Source organism: Eucyclogobius newberryi, unplaced genomic scaffold, assembly GCF_026437365.1.
Source record: "Eucyclogobius newberryi isolate DKJ021-1_F unplaced genomic scaffold, fEucNew1.0.hap1 SCAF_20, whole genome shotgun sequence".
Lineage (NCBI taxonomy): Eukaryota > Metazoa > Chordata > Actinopteri > Gobiiformes > Gobiidae > Eucyclogobius > Eucyclogobius newberryi.
Genome location: NW_027315835.1, coordinates 7,554,613 through 7,581,932, shown reverse-complemented (window position 1 = coordinate 7,581,932; position 27,320 = coordinate 7,554,613). Strand labels below are relative to the sequence as shown.

Genomic DNA, 27,320 nt, shown 5'->3' with positions numbered 1-27,320 from the left:
CTCTCTCTCTCTCTCTCTCTCTCTCTCTCTCTCCCTCCCCCTCTCTCTCTCCCTCCCTCTCTCTCCCCTCTCTCTCGCTCTCTCCCCCTCCTTTCCTCCTCACTCCCTGTATCCTCTCTTCCTCTCCTCCAGCCCCGGTGGCTCCTCGCTCATTCTCTCTCTCCCTCATTCCTCAGCTCTCGCTGGAGCTCCAGACTCTCCGGTCCCTCCTCGGTGCTTCCCCCGGTGTTTCTCCTCAAGTCTCTCTCCCGGTCCTTCTTCCGGTCTCTCTCTCCTCGGTGTCCCTCCCCGTGTGTCTCCGGTCCTTCTCCCGCGTGTCTCCCGCGTGTCTCCGCGGTCCCTCCCCGCGTGTCTCCGGTCCCTCCTCGGCCGCCGCGGAGCCGCTGATGCTCGGACAAGATGACGATCCAGAACACGCTCCGGGATCACGGGCAGCGGCACCGCCCGCGCATGGCCGGCCTCGCCAAGGTACCGCGTTCATCATTTGTGTTTCATTTTAGTTTTTTGAGCTCGTTTTAGTTCAAACAAACGCGTCATGTTTTGTTTATTGTTTCGTGGATAGAAAAAGACAAAAGAAAAACGGATCAAAATCATTCTTATATTATTATTATTATTATCATTATTATTATTATTGTATATCATAATTATTACTTTGACTGGATGAAACGTGTTGACTTCAGACTTAAAGCGACACGTGTTTTGTTTTTGTCTCATTCACTTTTTTTTGTTTAAGAAAGACACTAAAACACAAACCGCTCGTGCTTTTCCCATTCAGAAGATGGAATATGTAGTTCTAAATTGTTATTTATCGCCATGGCAACAGTCCTCATTTCTCATCCTTCTGAATCCTGAAAACCACAGAAAAATATTGAGTTTATTTGACTTTTTGGCTGAAATTGCACACTTTTTCTGTCACTTTGAGACACTTTTAATGGTTTTAATTGGACAGAACACCTGCCACCACAAAAACAACAACAATAACTGTGAGTTTTAAGAGTTTTAAAATTATTTCTACGGATAAAACTTTAATGTGTTTTTGTGGCCGCAGCAGAAACACGTGATAAAGCACATGTTTCTGTCTTTAGAGTCACATAAACACACGTCACTATGGCAACAGTATCAGAGTCAGGGTTTCTCAGGAGAGTCGTCTTCAGGTCGATGTCAGGAAACGCTACGAGGCTGTTATTCCCTCCAGAGACAGCAGGGGGCGACGTGTGTGTGTGTGTGTGTGTGTGTGTGTGTGTGTGTGTGTGTGTGTGTGTGTGTGTGTGTGTGTGTGTGTGTGTGTGGGGGGGGGGGACTCTAAGTGTAGATGAATAATGCAGCGATGACCTTCAGGTTGATCGGCTTCACTTTAATCCAGATCCTGATCATCTCCAACTGTGTCACATGACGTATCAGGACTAAACCAGGTCTAAACCAGGACTAAACCAGGACTAAACCAGGTCTAAACCAGGTCTAAACCAGGACTAAACCAGGTCTAAACCAGGTCTAAACCAGGACTAAACCAGGTCTAAACCAGGTCTAAACCAGGTCTAAACCAGGACTAAACTAGGTCTAAACCAGGTCTAAACCAGGACTAAGCCAGGTCTAAACCAGGTCTAAACCAGGACTAAACCAGGTCTAAACCAGGTCTAAACCAGGACTAAACTATGTCTAAACCAGGTCTAAACCAGGACTAAACCAGTTCTAAACCAGGACTAAACTAGGTCTAAACCAGGTCTAAACCAGGACTAAACCAGGTCTGAATCAGGTCTAAACCAGGACTAAACCAGGTCTAAACCAGGTCTAAACCAGGACTAAACCAGGTCTGAACCAGGACTAAACCAGGTCTAAACTAGGTCTAAACCAGGACTAAACCAGGTCTAAGCCAGGTCTAAACCAGGACTAAACTAGGTCTAAACCAGGTCTAAACCAGGACTAAGCCAGGTCTAAACCAGGTCTAAACCAGGACTAAACCAGGTCTTAACCAGGTCTAAACCAGGACTAAACTATGTCTAAACCAGGTCCAAACCAGGACTAAACCAGGTCTAAACCAGGACTAAACTAGGTCTAAACCAGGTCTAAACCAGGACTAAACCAGGTCTGAACCAGGTCTAAACCAGGACTAAACCAGGTCTAAACCAGGTCTAAACCAGGACTAAACCAGGTCTGAACCAGGTCTAAACCAGGACTAAACCAGGTCTAAACCAGGTCTAAACCAGGACTAAACTAGGTCTAAACCAGGACTAAACCAGGTCTAAACTAGGTCTAAACCAGGACTAAACTAGGTCTAAACTAGGTCTAAACCAGGACTAAACTAGGTCTAAAACAGGTCTAAACCAGGACTAAACTAGGTATAAACTAGGTCTAAACCAGGACTAAACTAGGTCTAAACCAGGTCTAAACCAGGACTAAACTAGGTCTAAACCAGGTCTAAACCAAGACTAAACCAGGTCTAAACCAGGACTAAACCAGAACTAAACTAGGTCTAAACTAGGTCTAAACCAGGACTAAACTAGGTCTAAACCAGGTCTAAACCAGGTCTAAACCAGGACTAAACCAGGACTAAACCAGGACTAAACCAGGTCTAAACCAGGACTAAACTAGGTCTAAACCAGGACTAAACCAGGACTAAACCAGGACTAAACCAGGTCTAAACCTGGACTAAACCAGGTCTAAACCAGGACTAAACCTGGTCTGAACCAGGAGCGGGGCTTGTCAGTGTGAAGAGGTGGGGCTTGTTACAGTTCAATAAAGTGTTGATGACTTTGACCTTTGACCTGCAAATGTCATGTTTTTCCAAAAGCAGAAAACTTTAAACTTGTTGAAGTCCGTCTGCTGTGAATGAGCGAGGAGGTGGCGGTCGTCATGGCGATGCCTCCAGCCGTTGTCGTGGAAACGCCGGCTCCAGATGAAGACGATGACGATGTTTTGTTTGTGTGTTTCAGGCGGAGAGTTTGGTTCTGGAGATGCAGGATCCTAAATCTGGAGTCAAGTCTCAGCCACAAAGACTCGTCATCACCACCATCCCCCACGCAGTCACAGGTCTGGACCAGGACCAGGACCAGGACCAGGACCAGGGCCAGGACCAGGACCAGGACCAGGACCAGGACCAGGGCCAGGGCCAGGACCAGAACCAGAACCAGAACCAGAACCAGAACCAGAACCAGAACCAGAACCAGAACCAGAACCAGGATCAGGATCAGGACCAAGACCAGGACCAGGACCAGGACCAGGACCAGGACCAGGACCAGGACCAGGGCCAGGGCCAGGACCAGGACCAGGACCAGGACCAGAACCAGAACCAGAACCAGAACCAGAACCTGGATCAGGACCAGGACCAGGACCAGAGCGAGGACCAGGACCAGGACCAGAGCCTGGACCAGGACCAGGACCAGGACCAGGACCAGGGCCAGGACCAGGACCAGGACCAGGACCAGGGCCAGGGCCAGGGCCAGGGCCAGGACCAGGACCAGGACCAGAACCAGAACCAGAACCAGAACCAGAACCTGGATCAGGATCAGGACCAAGACCAGGACCAGGACCAGAGCCAGGACCAGGACCAGGACCAGAGCCTGGACCAGGACCAGGACCAGGACCAGGACCAGGACCAGGACCAGGACCCGGACCCGGACCCGGACCCGGACCCAGAACCAGGGCCAGGGCCAGGGGACGCCACGCATCAGACCTGGTTTAGACCTGGTTTAGACCTGGTTTAGTCCTGGTTTAGTCCTGGTTTAGTCCTGGTTTAGTCCTGGTTTAGTCCTGGTTGTTGTCGTTGTTGTTGTTGCTGATTTCCACTTTCGACTTGGGGCTCGAGCCGTGAGAGGGTCCAGGTTTCCACGGAAACGGCAGGATGGATGAGAGGGGGGGGGCCTGCTGTCATGGTAACGGGCGCAGAGTCGAGGAGCGAGAGAGCGATGAAGAGGAAACCCACAGTGAGACGTCACAAACTGTGGAGGACGAAGGACTTTTCAAACGGTTTATTTTGATCACAGTTGAACACGCGTGATTCAAACACACTTTATATTCAGGCGACGAACATGGCGACCTTTAGGCTTCATGTTGACCTTTTGTCCAGTGTTTTTGGTTAAACTTGTGGCCTCACCGTGTCTGACCGTGTGTGTTCCAGGAGAGGACCTCGTGAGCTGGCTGTCCGAGCGCTTCAACATCGACGCTGCAGGTCCGTCCAAGCCGCCTCCCACGCTGACCCCTGTGTCCCGCGCTGACCCCTGTGTCCCGCGCTGACCCCTGTGTCCCGCGCTGACCCCTGTGTCCCACGCTGACCCCTGTGTGACCCTTGTGTCCCGCGCTGACCCCTGTGTCCCACGCTGACCCCTGTGTCCCGCGCCGACCCCTGTGTTCAGGGCCTTCACGTGGTGCCACTGACCCTGACCTCACACTGTCAAATAGAACCTTTTGTACTGGAAGGTCGTTTAAGGGTTTTTAAGGTCGTCTGGACACTCGGATGCACTTTACACCCACATCACAATTTCACTACGTCCAGAACTCTACGACTTTAGACCAACACACTGACCACAAGCTGTGAATGGACTGAACACAGTGCCTCATCCAAATGAACACTCCTCAATTCACTCTGAGGGCCAGGTCAGAGGTCAATGTCTGAGGTCCGAGGCCAGAGGTCTTAGGTCGGAGATCTCAAGTCAGAGGTCTGCGGGCTAATGTCCAAAAGTCTGAGGCCAGAGTTCTTAGGTCAGAAGTCTGAGGTCTCAGGTCAGAGGTCTCAGGTCAGAAGTCTCAGGTCAGAGTTCAGAGGTCTCAGGTCAGAGTTCAGAGATCTCAGGTCAGAGGTCAGAAGCTAGAGGTCAGAGGTCCAGCTCGTGGGGCCTGAGGCATTCTCTGTGGTCAGCTTTAAACTCTGAACTCTCTTAAAACTCGTGATTCTCTGAACACCATGTGACCCGTGTGGTCCTCAGAGGCTCAAGCCCCGCCCCCGAGCGTTACCATGGTGACCTTTAGATGTTAATTTTACATTTAAACATTTGAATCACACATTTTTGCAAAGCCTGTTGTACATATTAATGAGCAGTTGTCATTTGTTTCTAAATGTTTCCTCAGAGGCGCGCAGTGTGGGCTCCGCCCTGGTCGCCCTGGGTTACCTGTACCCGCTGCAGGACCATAAGAAACTGTACATCAAACCAGACGCCTCGCTCTACCGCTTCCAGGTACGCCACGCCCCTCAGGGTCCCGGCTCAGACCCGGTCCCGGCTCAGACCCGGCTCAGATCCGGTCCCGGCTCAGACGCGGCTCAGACCCTGTCCCGGCTCAGACTTGGTCCCGGATCAGACCCGGTCCCGGCTCAGACTCGGTCCCGGCTCAGACCCGGTCCCGGCTCAGACCCGATCCCGGCTCAGACCCGGCTCAGACTCGATCCCGGCTCAGACCCGGCTCAGACTCGGTCCCGGCTCAGACCCGGGTCAGACCAGGTCCCGGCTCAGACTCTGTCCCGGCTCAGACCCGGGTCAGACCAGGTCCCGGCTCAGACTCGGTCCCGGCTCAGACCCGATCCCGGCTCAGACTCGGTCCCGGCTCAGACCCGGCTCAGACCCGATCCCGGCTCAGACTCGGTCCCGGCTCAGACCCGGCTCAGACCCGATCCCGGCTCAGACTCGGTCCCGGCTCAGACGGCTCAGACCAGGTCCCGGCTCAGACCCGATCCCGGCTCAGACTCGGTCCCGGCTCAGACGGCTCAGACCAGGTCCCGGCTCAGACCAGGTCCCGGCTCAGACCCCACACGTGCCTTTTGTCCCTCTGCAGACGCCGTACTTCTGGCCCACGCAGCAGTGGCCAGTGGAGGACACAGATTATGGTCAGGACAAGATCAAGTCCAGAAACACAGTGAGAACCTTCAACTAAACCTTCTCCCTTTGGTCTGTGCAGCCATCTACCTCGCCAAGAGAAACATCCGCAAGAAGGGACTCCTGGAGCTTCATGAGCAGGTGAAACATCTGAGTAGCTGAAACGTTTATGTAATGAGCAGGTGAAACGTCTCATGAGCAGGTGAAACATCTCATGAGCAAGTGAAATGCCTCATGAGCAGGTGAAACGTCTCACGAGCAGGTGAAACGTGTATGTAATGAGCAGGTGAAACGTCTCATGAGCAGGTGAAACATCTCATGAGCAGGTGAAACATTTATGTCATGAGCAGGCGAAACATCTCATGAGCAGGCGAAACATTTATGTCATGAGCAGGTGAAACATCTCATGAGCAGGCAAAACGTCTCATGAGCAGGTGAAACATCTCATGAGCAGGCGAAACATTTATGTCATGAGCAGGCGAAACGTCTCTTGAGCAGGTGAAACGTTTATCTCATGAGCAGGTGAAATGTTTATCTCATGAGCAGGTGAAACATTTATCTCACGAGCAAACGTTTATCTCATGAGCAGGTGAAACGTTTATCTCATGAGCAAACGTTTATCTCATGAGCAAACGTTTATCTCATGAGCAGGCAAAACATCTCATGAGCAGGTGAAACGTCTCATGAGTAGGTGAAACGTTTATCTCATGTGCAGGTGAAACTTTTATCTCATGAGCAGGTGAAACGTTTATCTCATGAGCAGGTGAAACGTTTATCTCATGAAACGTTTATCTCATGAGCAGGTGAAACGTTTATCTCATGAGCAGGTGAAACTTTATCTCATGAGCAGGTGAAACGTTTATCTCATGAGCAGGTGAAACATTTATCTCATGAAACGTTTATCTCATGAGCAGATGAGCAGGTGAAACATTTATCTCATGAGCAGGTGAAACATTTATCTCATGAAACGTTTATCTCATGAGCAGGTGAAACGTTTATCTCATGAGCAGGTGAAACATTTATCTCATGAGCAGGTGAAACGTTTATCTCATGAGCAGGTGAAACGTTTATCTCATGAGCAGGTGAAACGTTTATCTCATGAGCAGGTGAAACGTTTATCTCATGAGCAGGTGAAACATTTATCTCATGAAACGTTTATCTCATGAGCAGGTGAAACGTTTATCTCATGAGAAGGTGAAACATTTATCTCATGAGCAGGTGAAATGTTTATCTCATGAGCAGGTGAAACGTTTATCTCATGAGCAGGTGAAACGTTTATCTCATGAGCAGGTGAAACATTTATCTCATGAGCAGGTGAAATGTTTATCTCATGAGCAGGTGAAACGTTTATCTCATGAGCAGGTGAAACGTTTATCTCACGTCTCGTCTTCTTCTGTTGTAGGAGCAGTACAATCGTCTTCACAAATGGATGAACCACAAGTGGGACTTCATCGTGATGCAGGCCAAAGAGCAGTACAGGTCTGTGTCCACGGGTGGACTCGCCTCTCCACGGATCTGACCGGTCACGTGGCCTGGCGCTTGTCTCCATGGCGATATAAGTTTAGTCTTGACAATTAACAGAGAGAGCTACATCAGGCTTTTGTTCAGAGGATTCACTGGACACATGTTTGTTTGTTTGTTTGTTTGTTTGTTTGTTTGTTTGTTCAGAGGTTTCACTGGACACATGTTTGTTTGTTTGTTTGTTTGTTTGTTTGTTTGTTTGTTCAGAGGTTTCACTGGACACATGTTTGTTTGTTTGTTTGTTTGTTTGTTTGTTTGTTCAGAGGATTCACTGGACACATGTTGGTTTGTTTGTTTGTTTGTTTGTTTGTTTGTTCAGAGGATTCACTGGACACATGTTAGTTTGTTTGTTTGTTTGTTTGTTTGTGTTTGCTCAGAAGATTCACTGGACACATGTTTGTTTGTTTTTTGTTTTTTTTTTTTGGTTCAGAGGATTCACTGGACACATGTTTGTTTTGTTCAGAGCAGCGAAGGAGCGGAAGAAACCAGACCGAGTGGTGTTTGAGTGTCAGGAGAGAGCGTACTGGACCGTCCACAGACCACCGGTGAGTCCAGGACTAAACCAGGACTAAACCAGGACTAAACCAGGACTAAACCAGGACTAAACCAGGACTAAACCAAGATTAAACCAGGCCTAAACCATGACTAAACTAGGACAAAACCAGGACTAAACCAGGACCAAACCAGGACCAAACCAGGTCCAAACCAGGTCCAAACTAGCTCTAAACCAGGTCTAAACAAGCTTTGTTAGCCGTTAGCAACATCAACAGCATTATAAACATTAGCAACATTAGCAACATTAGCTTAATTAGCATCATTAGCAGCATTAGCTGCTTTTGACACTGTCCATCATGGGATCCTCTTACAGAGACTAGAGGACTGGGTGGGCATCACTGGCCCCGCCCTAAACTGGTTAAGGTCCTATCTGGAAGACAGGAAGTACTTTGTGTCTCAGACCACATGCCCCTGACCTGTGGGGCGCCCCAAGGGTCAGTCCTGGGACCCCTTCTGTTCACCCTCTACATGCTGTCGTTAGGTCAGTCAATACGCAGTGAAAATGTGTCCTATCACAATGATGCAGACGAGTCAGATCTATGTTTCACTGTCGACAGGTGAATATGGACCAGTGGATTCACTCTGTCACTGCATCCAACAGATCAGTGTGTGGACCGGCCTCCTGCTGGTGCCAGAGTCAGGACTAAACATGGACCGGCCTCCAGCTGGTGCCAGAGTCAGGACTAAACATGGACCGGCCTCCTGCTGGTGCCAGAGTCAGGACTAAACATGGACCGGCCTCCTGCTGGTGCCAGAGTCAGGACTAAACATGGACCGGCCTCCTGCTGGTGCCAGAGTCAGGACTAAACATGGACCGGCCTCCTGCTGGTGCCAGAGTCAAGACATATGACAATTCTAAAACTACTTTTTAGACACAATTACAGTTGAACATGTAAATATTTCCGCTGGACACAAAAGCACATTGTGCCGTGTCCAAGCCCAGCAGCAGCAGCAGCAGCAGCAGCAGCAGCAGCAGCAGCAGGATCCTGAGGACAGGGTCAGAACACACGCTGGTCAGATGGTCAGTCGACACTAAGACCTCTGCAAAGTCCAGAAAGAGCCTGTCGATACAAAAGCTCCACCCATAAGGTGGAGGCGTCGACCAGAGAGTCGTGGTCAAAGACACACGCTCAGCACAGACGTGTGCAGAGGCAGATAGCGCGCTGACGTCTACGGACGACAACGATGGGAAATAATCAATCTAAAAGAGATGTGCCCGTCCCAAAGACGCCTGTCACAGTGTTTAGAGTGTGGGCCAGTGTGGGCCAGTGTCTAGAGTGTGGGCCAGTGTGGGCCAGTGTCTAGACTGTGGACCAGTGTGGGCCAGTGTCTAGAGTGTGGGCCAGTGTGGGTCAGTGTCTAGAGTGTGGGCCAGTGTGGGTCAGTGTCTAGACTATGGACCAGTGTGGGCCAGTGTCTAGAGTGTGGACCAGTGTGGGCCAGTGTCTAGACTGTGGACCAGTGTGGGTCAGTGTCTAGACTGTGGGCCAGTGTGGGCCAGTGTCTAGACTGTGGACCAGTGTGGGCCAGTGTCTAGACTGTGGACCAGTGTGGGCCAGTGTCTAGAGTGTGGGCCAGTGTTTAGAGCAGGGGTGTCCAAACTTTTTTTCACCAAGGGCCGCATTTTGAAACTTAAACGGGGCAGAGGGCCAAAAACAACTAGACAATGTCGAATTTGTTGAATGACAAAGTGAATCATTCAAAATTTTGCATTTGACGTAATTGCAATGAGTCTCCACACCTTTAATTAGACTTGGAACATTAATATTAGGTTGGTATAACAACAATAAGCCTGAATTTTCTCAATTTCACAGTAAAAAGTACTAGTTTTTGTTGTTTGGGCCGACATAGCAGGAAGCTGGAGGGCCAACAAAAATTGGTCTGAGGGCCGCATTTGGCCCCCGGGCCCTAGTTTGGACATGCCTGGTTTAGAGTGTGGGCCAGTGTGGGTCAGTGTCTAGACTGTGGGCCAGTGTGGGCCAGTGTCTAGACTGTGGACCAGTGTGGGCCAGTGTCTAGACTGTGGACCAGTGTGGGCCAGTGTCTAGACTGTGGGCCAGTGTCTAGACTGTGGACCAGTGTGGGCCAGTGTCTAGACTGTGGACCAGTGTGGGTCAGTGTCTAGACTGTGGACCAGTGTGGGCCAGTGTCTAGACTGTGGACCAGTGTGGGCCAGTGTCTAGAGTGTGGGCCAGTGTGGGTCAGTGTTTAGAGTGTGGGCCAGTGTGGGCCAGTGTCTAGACTGTGGACCAGTGTGGGCCAGTGTCTAGAGTGTGGGCCAGTGTGGGTCAGTGTTTAGAGTGTGGGCCAGTGTTTAGAGTGTGGGCCAGTGTGGGTCAGTGTCTAGAGTGTGGGCCAGTGTGGGTCAGTGTCTAGACTATGGACCAGTGTGGGCCAGTGTCTAGAGTGTGGACCAGTGTGGGCCAGTGTCTAGAGTGTGGGCCAGTGTGGGCCAGTGTCTAGACTGTGGACCAGTGTGGGTCAGTGTCTAGACTGTGGGCCAGTGTGGGCCAGTGTCTAGACTGTGGACCAGTGTGGGCCAGTGTCTAGACTGTGGACCAGTGTGGGCCAGTGTCTAGAGTGTGGGCCAGTGTTTAGAGCAGGGGTGTCCAAACTTTTTTCACCAAGGGCCGCATTTTGAAACTTAAACGGGGCAGAGGGCCAAAAACAACTAGACAATGTCGAATTTGTTGAATGACAAAGTGAATCATTCGAAATTTTGCATTTGACGTAATTGCAATGAGTCTCCACACCTTTAATTAGACTTGGAACATTAATATTAGGTTGGTATAACAACAATAAGCCTGAATTTTCTCAATTTCACAGTAAAAAGTACTAGTTTTTGTTGTTTGGGCCGACATAGCAGGAAGCTGGAGGGCCAACAAAAATTGGTCTGAGGGCCGCATTTGGCCCCCGGGCCCTAGTTTGGACATGCCTGGTTTAGAGTGTGGGCCAGTGTGGGTCAGTGTCTAGACTGTGGGCCAGTGTGGGCCAGTGTCTAGACTGTGGACCAGTGTGGGCCAGTGTCTAGACTGTGGACCAGTGTGGGCCAGTGTCTAGACTGTGGGCCAGTGTCTAGACTGTGGACCAGTGTGGGCCAGTGTCTAGACTGTGGACCAGTGTGGGCCAGTGTCTAGACTGTGGACCAGTGTGGGCCAGTGTCTAGAGTGTGGGCCAGTGTGGGTCAGTGTTTAGAGTGTGGGCCAGTGTGGGCCAGTGTCTAGACTGTGGACCAGTGTGGGCCAGTGTCTAGAGTGTGGGCCAGTGTGGGTCAGTGTTTAGAGTGTGGGCCAGTGTTTAGAGTGTGGGCCAGTGTGGGTCAGTGTCTAGAGTGTGGGCCAGTGTGGGCCAGTGTAGGCCTAGACAAAATGTATGATTTGTGTCAGCAAAAGGTTTTATGATTTTTATTTCCTGGTGTGAAGCTCTAGAATTGTCTTGTGTGAATTGTCTCAATAAATAAACGTAACTTGTCTTTCTTGAGGCAAGTTAAAGTCCCAGAGGACGACCGGGATCGTCTGGTTTAGGCAAGGCAAGGCAAGTTTATTTGTAGAGCACATTTCATACACAAGGCAATTCAAAGTGCTTCACACAGCAGGAAAAATGCATTCAAATCACAAAGAAAATACAGAAACAGAAATACAATGAAATTAACTAAATTAAAAATTATCAATCCAACTGATTTTCTAAACTAATAAAATCACAAACAAAAGAGAAGAGTCCAAAGAAAAAATCCTTTCAGTCATATGCACAGCTAAACAAAACTGTTTTTAGCTTAGATTTGAACATTGTCAGAGTTGAAGCCTGTCTCACATCTTCAGGAAGACTGTTCCAGATTTTAGCTGCATAAAACTGAAACGCAGATTCCCCATGTTTTGTCCTGACTCTGGCACCAGCAGGAGGCCGGTCCCTGAGGTCCTCAGAGTCCGAGATGGTTCATATGGTTTAGTCTTTTTCTCCTGTTTAAGTTCTGTTTCTGTTCAACATGTTTGTGTGAAAAACACATTCTGTGATGTTGTGTCCAAAGCCCGGAACTGTGAGTGGAATGGACTACGGACTGGAGCGCAGAGCTGACCCCAACACTGAGCAGGTACCAGGTGAGAAGAACCAGGACTAAACCAGGTCTAAACCAGGACTAAACCAGGACTAAACCAGGAGAAGACATTATGTATTAACTACTATCGTGTAGAAACTACATCATTACAGAGACATGTCCGGGTCATATTTTTCTAAATCCAAACCTTGTGTTAGAGCGTCACAGAGTCTCAGGTGAAGACAATAATCCATGACCTGATATTTAGTTTAATCAGATTATAATCGGTAATCAGATTAGGCTGTTCTTCTTCTTCATGTTTCTGCTGCTGTTGAACTCTTCTAAACCTTTGTGTTTGTTTCTCTTTCTCTCTTTGCAGATTTCACTTCTGACGTCTGTATAAACCAGGTCTAAACCAGGACTAAACCAGGTCTAAACCAGGACTAAACCAGGTCTAAACCAGGACTAAATCAGGACTAAATCGGGTCTAAACCAGGACTAAACCAGGACTAAACCAGGACTAAACCAGGTCTAAACTATGACTAAACTAGGACTAAACCAGGACTAACCCAGGTCTAAACCAGGACTAAACCAGGTCTAAACCGGGTCTAAACTAGGACTAAACCAGGACTAACCCAGGTCTAAACCAGGACTAAACTAGGACTAAACCAGGACTAACCCAGGTCTAAACCAGGACTAAACCAGGTCTAAACCAGGACTAAACCAGGTCTAAACCAGGACTAAATCAGGACTAAATCGGGTCTAAACCAGGACTAAACCAGGACTAAACCAGGACTAAACCAGGTCTAAACTATGACTAAACCAGGACTAAACCAGGACTAACCCAGGACTAAACCAGGTCTAAACTATGACTAAACCAGGACTAAACCAGGACTAACTTAAAACAGGGAAAGTTTCCATTAAACTTGTGTAAATTACATTTATTTTTCAAATGTAAATATTTCATTCTTCCCCAAACATCTGATCAACTCATGATCAGTTGAACAAATATTCTTAAACACTTAAACACAACAAGGACTTAAAGCGCCTTGAATGAAACAGAAGGAAACATTTAAAGACAAAAGTGTGTGTCGTCCTCCAGGCCACGACTCCAGACTTCTACCAGAGGATTGTGAGTTCAGATCTCCATTAGAAACATTTGAATGCTTTGATTTGTTACGATGAGATGATTCAAACACATTTGTGTGTTTGTTCAGATCATCTTCACTCAACAGTCCATCATGAGGCCCAGAGTCAAGTCGTCCGTGTCGTTGGGAGCGTGAGTTCAAATACACCTCATCATCTTCTTCAACTGGAACATTCTGTGTCCTTCAACTCTCATCTGGGCTTTTCAAACTTCAACTAAAGTCAAGATCAAAGATCAAAGCTGAGACTTGAACCCAAAACCCTCTCACAGGAGGTCACCATGAACAGGATTCAAAGAAACCTTCCCTGCCGGACTCTAACCCTCCTCCTCTGCCAGACTCTAACCTTCCTCCCGGACTCTAACCCTCCTCCTCCTGCCAGACTCTAACCCTCCTCCTCTGCCGGACTCTAACCCTCCTGCCAGACTCTAACCCTTCTTCTCTGCCTGACTCTAACCTTCCTCCCGGACTCCAACCCTCCTCCTCTGCCGGACTCTAACCCTCCTGCCAGACTCTAACCCTTCTTCTCTGCCTGACTCTAACCTTCCTCCCGGACTCCAACCCTCCTCCTCTGCCGGACTCTAACCCTCCTTCCGGACTCTAACCCTCCTGCCAGACTCTAACCCTCCTCCTCTGCCGGACTCTAACCCTCCTCCTCTGCCGGACTCTAACCCACCTGCCGGACTCTAACTCTCCTCCTCTGCCGGACTCTAACTCTCCTCCTCTGCCGGACTCTAACTCTCCTCCTCTGCCGGACTCTAACCTCCTCCTCTGCCGGACTCTAACCCTCCTGCCGCACTCTAACCTCCTTCTCTGCCGGACTCTAACCCTCCTCCTCTGCCGGACTCTAACCCTCCTCCTCTGCCGGACTCTAACCCTCCTGCCGGACTCTAACCTCCTTCTCTGCCGGACTCTAACCCTCCTCCTCTGCCGGACTCTAACCCTCCTCCTCTGCCGGACTCTAACCCTCCTGCCGGACTCTAACCCTCCTCCTCTGCCGGACTCTAACCCTCCTGCCGGACTCTAACCGCCTCCTCTGCTCTTGTTTTCAGTTTGGTGAAATACTCTGCCACGTATCAAAGTCAAGACCCGTTTTTCTCCAAATGTTTGCCCTCGAATCCCTGGCTCACTGACGAGGCCACCTACTGGACGTTCAACATGCCCAAGTCTGTCCTGTCTGGTCTTTATACCTAATGTGTGCTTTTTACACTTAATGTGTGCTTTTAAGTTCAGGATTTACCACTTTGAAATGTTTTTGTGCTCATTTTGAGTTTTTTGTGTTTGGTGTTTTTGAGGTGTTTTTGTGGCGTTTTTTTAATGTTTTTGTGGTGTTTTTGTGATGTTTTTGTGATGTTTTTGCGGTGTTTTTGAATGATTTTGTTGTATTTTTTGCTGTCTTTTTTTGGTCTTTTTGTGGTGTTTTTGAATGATTTTGTTGTGATTTTTGTGGAGTTTTTGTGGTCTTTTTGAATGATTTTGTGGTGTTTTGTTGTGTTTTTAAATGTTTTTGTGGTCTTTCTGTATGTTTTTGTGGACATTTTTGGTGTTTTTGAATGTTTTGTGGTGTTTTTGAATATTTTGTTGTGTTTTGTGGTCTTTTTGTGGTGCTTTTGAATGTTTTGATGTGTTTTGTGGTCTTTTTGTTGTATTTTTGTGGTGTTTTTCTTGTGTTTTAAAATGTTTTTGTGGTCTTTTTGAATGTTTTTTGTAGTGTTTTTGAATGTTTTGTTGTCTTTTTGAATGTTTTGTGGGGTTTTTCTTGTGTTTTTAAAAGTTTATGTGGTCTTTTTTGGTCTTTTAGAATGTTTTTGTAGTCTGTTTTGGTGTTTTTAAATTTTTTGTGGTGTTTTGTTGTGTTTTTGTTATGTTTTGTGGACTTTTTGTGGTCTTTTTTAATGTTTTGTGGTGTTTTTCTGAAGCGTGGAAGTTCCGACTAAACAGCGCGTGGAGAGATGGACCTTCAGCTTCGGAGAACTTCTCTCAGATCCACGAGGACGAGACGACTTCAGACTGTTTCTGAGGAAAGAGTTCAGTGGTGAGACCAGGACCAGAACCAGGACCAGAACCAGGACCAGGACCAGAACCAGGACCAGAACCAGGACCAGGACCAGAACCAGAACCAGGACCAGGACCAGAACCAGGACCAGGACCAGGACCAGGACCAGGACCAGGACCAGAACCAGAACCAGGACCAGAACCAGGACCAGGACCAGGACCAGAACCAGAACCAGGACCAGGACCAGGACCAGGACCAGGACCAGGACCAGAACCAGAACCAGAACCAGAACCAGAACCAGGACCAGGACCAGGACCAGGACCAGGACCAGAACCAGAACCAGGACCAGAACCAGAACCAGGACCAGGACCAGGACCAGGACCAGGACCAGGACCAGAACCAGAACCAGAACCAGGACCAGGACCAGGACCAGAACCAGAACCAGAACCAGGACCAGAACCAGGACCAGGACCAGGACCAGAACCAGAACCAGGACCAGGACCAGAACTTGGAAACCTAAACTTTGTTTCTTGTGTTTTCAGGAGAAAACCTTGCATTCTGGGAAAGTTGTGAAGACCTGAAGTGGGGAGCGGCCGCCACCATGAAGGAGAAGGCGGAGCATATATACAAGTACTAATACTTTATATACTTGTACTGCAATAATCACATGATGAAGGAGAAGGCGGAGCATATATACAAGTACTAATACTTTATATACTTGTACTGCAATAATCACATGATGAAGGAGAAGGCGGAGCATGTATACAAGTACTAATACTTTATATACTTGTACTGCAATAATCACATGATGAAGGAGAAGGCGGAGCATGTATACAAGTACTAATACTTTATATACTTGTACTGCAATAATCACATGATGAAGGAGAAGGCGGAGCATATATACAAGTACTAATACTTTATATACTTTATATACTTGTACTGCAATAATCACATGATGAAGGAGAAGGCGGAGCATATATACAAGTACTAATACTTTATATACTTTATATACTTGTACTGCAATAATCACATGATGAAGGAGAAGGCGGAGCATATATACAAGTACTAATACTTTATATACTTTATATACTTGTACTGCAATAATCACATGATGAAGGAGAAGGCGGAGCATATATACAAGTACTAATACTTTATATACTTGTACTGCAATAATCACATGATGAAGGAGAAGGCGGAGCATGTATACAAGTACTAATACTTTATATACTTGTACTGCAATAATCACATGATGAAGGAGAAGGCGGAGCATATATACAAGTACTAATACTTTATATACTTGTACTGCAATAATCACATGATGAAGGAGAAGGCGGAGCATGTATACAAGTACTAATACTTTATATACTTGTACTGCAATAATCACATGATGAAGGAGAAGGCGGAGCATATATACAAGTACTAATACTTTATATACTTGTACTGCAATAATCACATGATGAAGGAGAAGGCGGAGCATGTATACAAGTACTAATACTTTATATACTTGTACTGCAATAATCACATGATGAAGGAGAAGGCGGAGCATGTATACAAGTACTAATACTTTATATACTTGTACTGCAATAATCACATGATGAAGGAGAAGGCGGAGCATATATACAAGTACTAATACTTTATATACTTGTACTGCAATAATCACATGATGAAGGAGAAGGCGGAGCATGTATACAAGTACTAATACTTTATATACTTGTACTGCAATAATCACATGATGAAGGAGAAGGCGGAGCATGTATACAAGTACTAATACTTTATATATTTGTACTGCAATAATCACATGATGAAGGAGAAGGCGGAGCATATATACAAGTACTAATACTTTATATACTTTATATACTTGTACTGCAATAATCACATGATGAAGGAGAAGGCGGAGCATATATACAAGTACTAATACTTTATATACTTTATATACTTGTACTGCAATATTCACATGATGAAGGAGAAGGCGGAGCATATATACAAGTACTAATACTTTATATACTTTATATACTTGTACTGCAATAATCACATGATGAAGGAGAAGGCGGAGCATATATACAAGTACTAATACTTTATATACTTGTACTGCAATAATCAAATGATGAAGGAGAAGGCGGAGCATGTATACAAGTACTAATACTTTATATACTTGTACTGCAATAATCACATGATGAAGGAGAAGGCGGAGCATATATACAAGTACTAATACTTTATATACTTGTACTGCAATAATCACATGATGAAGGAGAAGGCGGAGCATGTATACAAGTACTAATACTTTATATACTTGTACTGCAATAATCACATGATGAAGGAGAAGGCGGAGCATGTATACAAGTACTAATACTTTATATACTTGTACTGCAATAATCACATGATGAAGGAGAAGGCGGAGCATATATACAAGTACTAACACTTTATATACTTTATATACTTGTACTGCAATAATCACATGATGAAGGAGAAGGCGGAGCATATATACAAGTACTAATACTTTATATACTTTATATACTTGTACTGCAATAATCACATGATGAAGGAGAAGGCGGAGCATATATACAAGTACTAATACTTTATATACTTTATATACTTGTACTGCAATAATCACATGATGAAGGAGAAGGCGGAGCATATATACAAGTACTAATACTTTATATACTTGTACTGCAATAATCACATGATGAAGGAGAAGGCGGAGCATGTATACAAGTACTAATACTTTATATACTTGTACTGCAATAATCACATGATGAAGGAGAAGGCGGAGCATATATACAAGTACTAATACTTTATATACTTGTACTGCAATAATCACATGATGAAGGAGAAGGCGGAGCATATATACAAGTACTAATACTTTATATACTTGTACTGCAATAATCACATGATGAAGGAGAAGGCGGAGCATGTATACAAGTACTAATACTTTATATACTTGTACTGCAATAATCACATGATGAAGGAGAAGGCGGAGCATATATACAAGTACTAATACTTTATATACTTGTACTGCAATAATCACATGATGAAGGAGAAGGCGGAGCATGTATACAAGTACTAATACTTTATATACTTGTACTGCAATAATCACATGATGAAGGAGAAGGCGGAGCATGTATACAAGTACTAATACTTTATATACTTGTACTGCAATAATCACATGATGAAGGAGAAGGCGGAGCATATATACAAGTACTAATACTTTATATACTTGTACTGCAATAATCACATGATGAAGGAGAAGGCGGAGCATGTATACAAGTACTAATACTTTATATACTTGTACTGCAATAATCACATGATGAAGGAGAAGGCGGAGCATGTATACAAGTACTAATACTTTATATATTTGTACTGCAATAATCACATGATGAAGGAGAAGGCGGAGCATATATACAAGTACTAATACTTTATATACTTTATATACTTGTACTGCAATAATCACATGATGAAGGAGAAGGCGGAGCATATATACAAGTACTAATACTTTATATACTTTATATACTTGTACTGCAATAATCACATGATGAAGGAGAAGGCGGAGCATATATACAAGTACTAATACTTTATATACTTTATATACTTGTACTGCAATATTCACATGATGAAGGAGAAGGCGGAGCATATATACAAGTACTAATACTTTATATACTTGTACTGCAATAATCAAATGATGAAGGAGAAGGCGGAGCATGTATACAAGTACTAATACTTTATATACTTGTACTGCAATAATCACATGATGAAGGAGAAGGCGGAGCATATATACAAGTACTAATACTTTATATACTTGTACTGCAATAATCACATGATGAAGGAGAAGGCGGAGCATATACACAAGTACTAATACTTTATATACTTGTACTGCAATAATCACATGATGAAGGAGAAGGCGGAGCATATATACAAGTACTAATACTTTATATACTTTATATACTTGTACTGCAATAATCACATGATGAAGGAGAAGGCGGAGCATATATACAAGTACTAATACTTTATATACTTTATATACTTTATATACTTTATATACTTGTACTGCAATAATCACATGATGAAGGAGAAGGCGGAGCATATATACAAGTACTAATACTTTATATACTTTATATACTTGTACTGCAATAATCACATGATGAAGGAGAAGGCGGAGCATATATACAAGTACTAATACTTTATATACTTGTACTGCAATAATCACATGATGAAGGAGAAGGCGGAGCATATATACAAGTACTAATACTTTATATACTTTATATACTTGTACTGCAATAATCACATGATGAAGGAGAAGGCGGAGCATATATACAAGTACTAATACTTTATATACTTGTACTGCAATAATCACATGATGAAGGAGAAGGCGGAGCATGTATACAAGTACTAATACTTTATATACTTGTACTGCAATAATCACATGATGAAGGAGAAGGCGGAGCATATATACAAGTACTAATACTTTATATACTTTATATACTTGTACTGCAATAATCACATGATGAAGGAGAAGGCGGAGCATATATACAAGTACTAATACTTTATATACTTTATATACTTGTACTGCAATAATCACATGATGAAGGAGAAGGCGGAGCATATATACAAGTACTATTTCACCCTGGAGAGACGCAGAGACGACCAGAATGGACTGTTTAGCAGCTTTATTACATGAGTTATTTGGCGCTCAGACCCCGGCGGAAGACGTTGCAATCATGGGCACTCCATGATCTATTTGTATTAGATGTGTCCCCCCGGAGCCTGTAGGTGGTAGATGTGAAGAGGAGGTAGAGGATGAGGGGGATGTAGAGGAGGAGCAGGGGAGGTGGTGGGTCGCAAAACGGGTTTGAAGCGGCCGAACCATCTGCCTGAGGCTTAAATGCGACCGCCTGGTGCTGATTGGGAGCGGGGAGGAGTGACTGAGAGCGTTGATAGGGGATGAGGAGCAGGTGTAGGGGCCATGGTGCAGACGCCCCCTGACCTTTCACCCTACTTCTTGGCCGGGAAAAACTGCATAACCTCTTTGGGATAAGCGCAGAAACCTGGGAGAGTCCATGGTGAAGTGAGGGATCTGACTCTCACAGACGGACAGGCCACGCCCGCTTGAGTGCGATGATGGTGCTGGGGAGAGGGGTCCTTCCATGGTGGCCGACGCCCAGGCTGGGTGCGTTGGTTGAGCAGGTGGCCTTGATGTAGATGGGTGGAGTTAGGTCTTCCAGGCTGAATTTACGCAGGCTTCATTACTTTATATACTTTATATACTTGTACTGCAATAATCACATGATAAATTAGAAGGTGGAGCATATACACAAGTACTAATACTAGTACTTTATACTCATACAAATACTTTATATTTATACATATACTTTATACTTGTTTTGAGGACGTTCCTGGCGCGTGGAGCTCCTCGATGGATCAACATCGACGGGAAAACCATGGAAATCACCATCAAGTCACTGAAGCACCCGCATCGATACGTCCTGGACGCAGCGCAAACTCACATTTACATGCTCATGAAGAAGGTCAGTGAACGCACCACACCTCATGAAGAAGGTCAGTGAACGCACCACACGCTCATGAAGAAGGTCAGTGAACGCACCACACCTCATGAAGAAGGTCAGTGAACGCACCACACGCTCAAGAAGAAGGTCAGTGAACGCACCACACCTCATGAAGAAGGTCAGTGAACGCACCACACGCTCATGAAGAAGGTCAGTGAACGCACCACACCTCATGAAGAAGGTCAGTGAACGCACCACACGCTCATGAAGAAGGTCAGTGAACGCACCACACCTCATGAAGAAGGTCAGTGAACGCACCACACGCTCAAGAAGAAGGTCAGTGAACGCACCACACCTCATGAAGAAGGTCAGTGAACGCACCACACGCTCATGAAGAAGGTCAGTGAACGCACCACACCTCATGAAGAAGGTCAGTGAACGCACCACACGCTCAGGAAGAAGGTCAGTGAACGCACCACACCTCATGAAGAAGGTCAGTGAACGCACCACACCTCATGAAGAAGGTCAGTGAACGCACCACACCTCATGAAGAAGGTCAGTGAACGCACCACACGCTCATGAAGAAGGTCAGTGAACGCGCCACACCTCATGAAGAAGGTCAGTGAACGCACCACACGCTCAGGAAGAAGGTCAGTGAACGCACCACACCTCATGAAGAAGGTCAGTGAACGCACCACACGCTCAGGAAGAAGGTCAGTGAACGCACCACACCTCATGAAGAAGGTCTGTGAACGCACCACAAGCTCATGAAGAAGGTCAGTGAACGCACCACACCTCATGAAGAAGGTCAGTGAACGCACCACACCTCATGATGGTCAGTGAACGCACCACACGCTCATGAAGAAGGTCAGTGAACGCACCACACGCACCATACCTCATGATGGTCAGTGAACGCACCACACCTCATGATGAAGGTCAGTGAACGCACCACACGCACCACACCTCATGATGGCCAGTGAACGCACCACACGCTCATGAAGAAGGTCAGTGAACGCACCACACCTCATGATGAAGGTCAGTGAACGCACCACACGCATCACACTTCATGATGGCCAGTGAACGCACCACACGCTCATGAAGAAGGTCAGTGAACGCACAACACGCACCACACTTCATGATGGCCAGTGAACGCACCACACGCTCATGAAGAAGGTCAGTGAATGCACCACATGCAGCGCAAACTCACATTTACATGCTCATGAAGAAGGTCAGTGAACGCACCACACGCTCATGAAAAAGGTCAGTAAACGCACCACACGCTCATGAAAAAGGTCAGTGAATGCACCACATGCAGCGCAAACTCACATTTACATGCTCATGAAGAAGGTCAGTGAACGCACCACACGCTCATGAAGAAGGTCAGTGAACGCACCACACACTCATGAAAAAGGTAAGTGAACGCACCACACGCTCATGAAGGTCAGTGAACGCACCACACGCTCGGTCCACACACATGAAGATGACAAACATGAGTGAAGAGAGGGCTCTGTATTTGACATGAACGTGTTTGTGTCTTTCAGGATTCGTACGGTCGTTATCTGAAGTCTCCGGTTTTCAAAGAAACTCAGAAGAAAGCGCTGAGCCCCGAAGAGCACAAGTTCACGTACGTCTGCCAATAAACAAACAAACAAACAAACAAACAAACAAACAAACTCCCTGCCGCAGTACTAACCAAGGCTAAACCAATTCTAAACCAGGTCTAACCCTGGTGTAAACCAGGACTATAACAGGACTAAACCAGGTCTAAACCAGGTCTAAACCACTTCTAAACCAGAACTAAAACAGGACTAAACCAGGACTTAACCAGGACTTAACCAGGACTTAACCAGGACTAAACCAGGTCTAACCCGGTCTGTCTCCTCAGTGACACTCAGCTGGAGCAGAACGCCCGCTGTCGTCGCCCGAGCCTCAGCCCCATCATCCTGAGGCAACTGGAGCAGGAGAGGAGAGCCAAGATGGCGGCCGCCGCTCCGGTGGACATCACACAGGTCATGAGCAAACTGAGCCGGAAGCCGCAGTGACCCACAAACTGTGAAGAGAGACTATCTAAACTGACTTCAGCTGCATCTATGATTATTATTTTATTATTACATTGTAATTATGTAACGCTTTTCCACCTCCGCAACAAGAGCAATTTAGTTTAAATAGAGTTTGTTTTACTCATCAAATCATCAGTCCACAACATTTGTATAAGATTTATTTCATTTTATTTATCTGTGTGTGTTTAGTGTTGTGTTTATGTGTGTTTAGTGTTGTTTATGTGTGTTTAGTGTTGTATTTATGAGTGTTTAGTGTTGTTTATGTGTGTTTAGTGTTGTTTATGAGTGTTTAGTGTTGTGTTTATGTGTGTTTAGTGTTGTGTTTATGAGTGTTTAGTGTTGTTTATGTGTGTTCAGTGTTGTTTATGAGTGTTTAGTGTTGTGTTTATGTGTGTTTAGTGTTGTGTTTATGAGTGTTTAGTGTTGTTTATGTGTGTTCAGTGTTGTGTTTATGCATGCGTAGTGTTGTTTATGTGTGTTCAGTGTTGTGTTTAGTGTTGTGTTCAGTGTTGTGTTCAGTGCTGTGTTCAGTGTTGTGTTTAGTGTTGTGCTCAGTATTGTGTTCAGTGTTGTGCTCAGTGTTGTGTTCAGTGTTGTGTTTAGTGTTGTGCTCAGTGTTGTGTTCAGTGCTGTGTTCAGTGTTGTGTTTAGTGTTGTGCTCAGTGTTGTGTTCAGTGTTGTGTTTAAGTTGTCGTCTGTCAGAATAAAAGTCGCTCTTCACTTCACTCTGTCTCATTCATTCGTCACGACTTCATCTGTTCACGTCACGGTGAGTCTCATTTTATTATTTTATTCATATTTTATTGTTTAGTCGTTTAAAACAAGTGTTTTTCACTTAAAGACCTTTCAGAGATATGAACTGTGAAAATGATCAGCTCTATATCTTGTCTATGTAGTGGTCAAACTGAATATAACACAAACTCACCATCGATGTAAGAGCTAAACCAGGTCTAAACCAGGTCCAAACCAGGTCTAAAACAGGGCTAAACCAGGTCTAAACCAGGTCCAAACCAGGTCTAAAACAGGGCTAAACCAGGTCTAAACCAGGACTAAAGCAGGTCTAAACCAGGACTAAACCAGGTCCAAAGCAGGTCTAAACCAGGTCTAAACCAGGACTAAAGCAGGTCTAAACCTGGTCTAAAGCTAGTCTAAACCAGGACTAAACCAGGTCTAAACCAGGACTAAACCAGGTCCAAACCAGGTCTAAAGCAGATCTAAACCAGGACTAAACCAGGTCCAAACCAGGTCTAAAGCAGGTCTAAAGCAGATCTAAACCAGGACTAAAGCAGGTCTAAACCAGGTCTAAACCAGGTCCAAACCAGGTCCAAACCAGGTCTAAAGCAGGACTAAACCAGGTCTAAACTAGGTCTAAACTAGGTCCAAACCAGGTCCAAACCAGGTCTAAACCAGGACAAAACCAGGACTAAACCAGGTCTACACCAGGTCTAAACCAGGTCTAACTTGTCCCACAGCTGTGCCGGTTCACCACGCCCGTGCCTCACCTGGCCGTATACTCTGGTTTCTCGGACTCCGGCTCTTCGCCTCCCTCGCCGCCCTCGTTGACCTCGTTGCCCTCGCTGCCCGTGCCCTCCATGATGCCCGCTTGCCCGTCGCCCATCAGCCTGGCCCTGGACTCCACCTCGGACCTGGACCCGCCCCCTCCGGCCTCCGTGGCCCCGCCCCGCTCCAGAGTCGGCCTATCGCTGCGCAGGTTACTTAGGAGGGGGTGTGGCCCGTCCAGCGTCTTCGCCTCGTTGTCGCCAAGATGTCAGTCAACGCCAGGGGGAGGGGCCAGCGGCAGAGTGCGGCCAATCAGCAGCGAGCAGCAGGGACAAGCCCCGCCCAGACGCTTTGGAAAGTGAGTGTTCAAATATAAACTTGAATTTAGAATTAAAGCTGTAACTAACGATTATTTTAGTGGTCGATGAGTCAAACCATTATTTCTATTGAACATTGAGACTTTTTAAATACATTTTCAACCAAATAAATGTTGGATTAAGACGACTGAAGAGAATTATCATAAAAAGTGAATTCATTTTTGCCGTAGAAATAAAAAATATAATCATATACAAGCTAATTAGCTCTGTGCTAACTCATCTCAATAACGCAGTTGTTTTCAGTAAAAAAAAAAAAAACACGTGAAGATGAAAATAAACAGATTTAAAATTGAATGTGTCAAATGGTCTAAATATTGTCAACATTGCCGGCTAAATGTGAGCAATTCTAATGAATGTTTCCAGTAGCAATGATTCAAACGTGACTGGAGCGTAAAATGAGCCACAAACGTGCAGAAATGTCACTTTATTCTCACCACAAGGTTCTGTTCTTTGCGTCGCACAACTTCTAACTTTGTCATTTCTACAGTTTTTTCCAGATCAAAGTGGACATCCCTCCGGAGTGCAGGATTTATCCCATCGAGTCTGAGGACGAGGACGAGGAGAGAGCGCCCTCTAGAGGACTGGCCAACAAGGAGATCATCTGCCCCTGGGAAAGCATCACCTCTCAGAACGGGACGTCATAACACACGCTAACAGAGCACAAAACTACAACTACGGCAACGCCAGAGGGTCAAAAAGGTCATAACATACCTGCTACATGTTAACAGAGCACAAAACTACAACTACGGCAACGCCAGAGGGTCAAAAAGGTCATAATATACCTGCTACATGCTAACAGAGCACAAAACTACAACTACGGCAACGCCAGAGGGCCAAAAAGGTCATAATATACCTGCTACATGTTAACAGAGCACAAAACTACAACTACGGCAACGCCAGAGGGCCAAAAAGGTCATAATATACCTGCTACATGCTAACAGAGCACAAAACTACAACTACGCCGGAGGGTCAAAAAAGTTGTAGGTTACTTAGGAGGGGGTGTGGCCCGTCCAGCGTCTTCGCCTCGTTGTCGCCAAGATGTCAGTCAACGCCAGGGGCAGGGGCCAGCGGCAGAGTGCGGCCAATCAGCAGCGAGCAGCAGGGACAAGCCCCGCCCAGACGCTTTGGAAAGTGAGTGTTCAAATATAAACTTGAATTTAGAATTAAAGCTGTAACTAACGATTATTTTAGTGGTCGATGAGTCAAACCATTATTTCTATTGAACATTGAGACTTTTAAAATACATTTTCAACCAAATAAATGTTGGATTAAGACGACCGAAGAGAATTATCATAAAAAGTGAATTCATTTTTGCCCTAGAAATAAAAAATATAATCATATACAAGCTAATTAGCTCTGTGCTAACTCATCTCAATAACGCAGTTGTTTTCAGTAAAAAAAAAAAAAACACGTGAAGATGAAAATAAACAGATTTAAAATTGAATGTGTCAAATGGTCTAAATATTGTCAACATTGCCGGCTAAATGTGAGCAATTCTAATGAATGTTTCCAGTAGCAATGTTTCAAATCAAATCAAATCAATTTATTTTTGTAAGGCCCAAAATCACAACAACAGTTGCCTCTGAGGGCCACAGGGAGAAATGAATCAACAATGTCTGTGGTGGCGATGGAGTCAGACAATGTCTGTGATGGCGAGGGACGATGTCCCAGGGTCCTCTGTCCTTAGACTCTCCTTCTCGGCCAGGAAAAACTACAAAAAAAACCTCTTTGGGAAAAAAGCGTAGAAACCTGGAGGAGTTCCAGTGAAGGAGAGATCCGACTCTCACAGACGGACAGACGGACACGAGGAGACTGGAGCTGGACCCACTCTTCAGGCAGATGAGGGACCGACTGAGGCGAACTGGACCCACTCTTCAGGCAGATGAGGGACCGTCGGAGTCGAGCAGGACCCACTCTTCAGGCAGATGAGGGACCGTGGGAGGCGAGCTGGACCCACTCTTCAGGTAGATGAGGCACCGTCGGAGGCGAGCTGGACCCACTCTTCAGGCAGATGAGGGACCGACTGAGGCGAACTGGAGCCACTCTTCAGGCAGATGAGGGACCGTCCACATGGGGCAGGGACCACTTCACCAGGAGAGGGACATCTGGGTCCACAGGTCCTCAGGAGTGAGAGAAAGAAAAAGAAGGCGGTGAACAGTTTGCAAGTGGAATTAAAAAATAAATATTGTTTGATAGCATAAGTAGTCAGAAGAAGAGGATAGTGCTCAAGCTGTCATACTTCCCCCAGCACAGTTACTCCTAGGGCAGCGTAGCTGAAGCTGTGGGTTTATCTTTCTGTTCCTAACTACTCTGACCACGCCGGAGGGTCAAAAAAGTTGTAACATAATTGCTACATGCTAACAGGGCACAAAACTACAACTACGGCAACGCCAGAGGGTCAAAAAGGTCATAATATACCTGCTACATGCTAACAGAGCACAAAACTACAACTACGGCAACGCCAGAGGGTCAAAAAGGTCATAACATACCTGCACAAAACTAAAACTACAGCAACGCCAGAGGGTCAAAAAGGTCGTCACATACCTGCTACATGCTAACAGAGCACAAAACTACAACTACGGCAACGCCAGAGGGCCAAAAAGGTCATAATATACCTGCTACATGCTAACAGAGCACAAAACTACAACTACGCCGGAGGGTCAAAAAAGTTGTAACATAATTGCTACATGCTAACAGGGCACAAAACTACAACTACGGCAACGCCAGAGGGTCAAAAAGGGCATAACATACCTGCTACATGCTAACAGAGCACAAAACTACAACTACGGCAACGCCAGAGAGTCAAAAAGGTCATAACATACCTGCTACATGCTAAC

General features: G+C 45.9%; 1 protein-coding gene across 2 annotated transcripts; it reads left to right on the top strand.

Annotated features, from left to right (window-relative positions):
• The first annotated feature begins 344 nt into the window (after positions 1-344).
• rgs9b (regulator of G protein signaling 9b) lies at positions 345-25,245 on the top strand. 2 transcript variants are annotated; one of them, XM_072456190.1, is made up of 19 exons: positions 345-468; positions 2,931-3,027; positions 4,115-4,165; positions 5,062-5,168; positions 5,761-5,812; positions 5,884-5,942; positions 7,204-7,280; positions 7,786-7,867; positions 11,902-11,964; positions 13,010-13,039; positions 13,125-13,186; positions 14,105-14,218; positions 14,972-15,087; positions 15,591-15,678; positions 20,429-20,567; positions 22,088-22,170; positions 22,432-22,555; positions 24,079-24,464; positions 24,971-25,245. In XM_072456190.1, the coding sequence occupies exons 1-19, from the start codon at positions 400-402 to the stop codon at positions 25,125-25,127; spliced, it is 1,956 nt and encodes a 651-aa protein (XP_072312291.1). In that variant the 5' UTR covers positions 345-399; the 3' UTR covers positions 25,128-25,245. The 2 variants fall into 2 exon arrangements, with proteins under 2 accessions (XP_072312291.1, XP_072312292.1); XM_072456191.1 differs by lacking the exons at positions 24,079-24,464; positions 24,971-25,245 and having other exon boundaries at positions 346-468; positions 22,432-22,599.
• The last annotated feature ends 2,075 nt before the right edge of the window (positions 25,246-27,320 follow it).

Coding starts and splice junctions, on each gene's coding strand:
- rgs9b (XM_072456190.1), top strand. CDS start 400: ATGACGATCCAGAACACGCTCCGGGATCACGGGCAGCGGCACCGCCCG. Junction 13,040..13,124: donor CAGACTTCTACCAGAGGATT/GTGAGTTCAGAT, acceptor GTGTTTGTTCAG/ATCATCTTCACTCAACAGTC. Junction 24,465..24,970: donor CCGCCCAGACGCTTTGGAAA/GTGAGTGTTCAA, acceptor TCATTTCTACAG/TTTTTTCCAGATCAAAGTGG.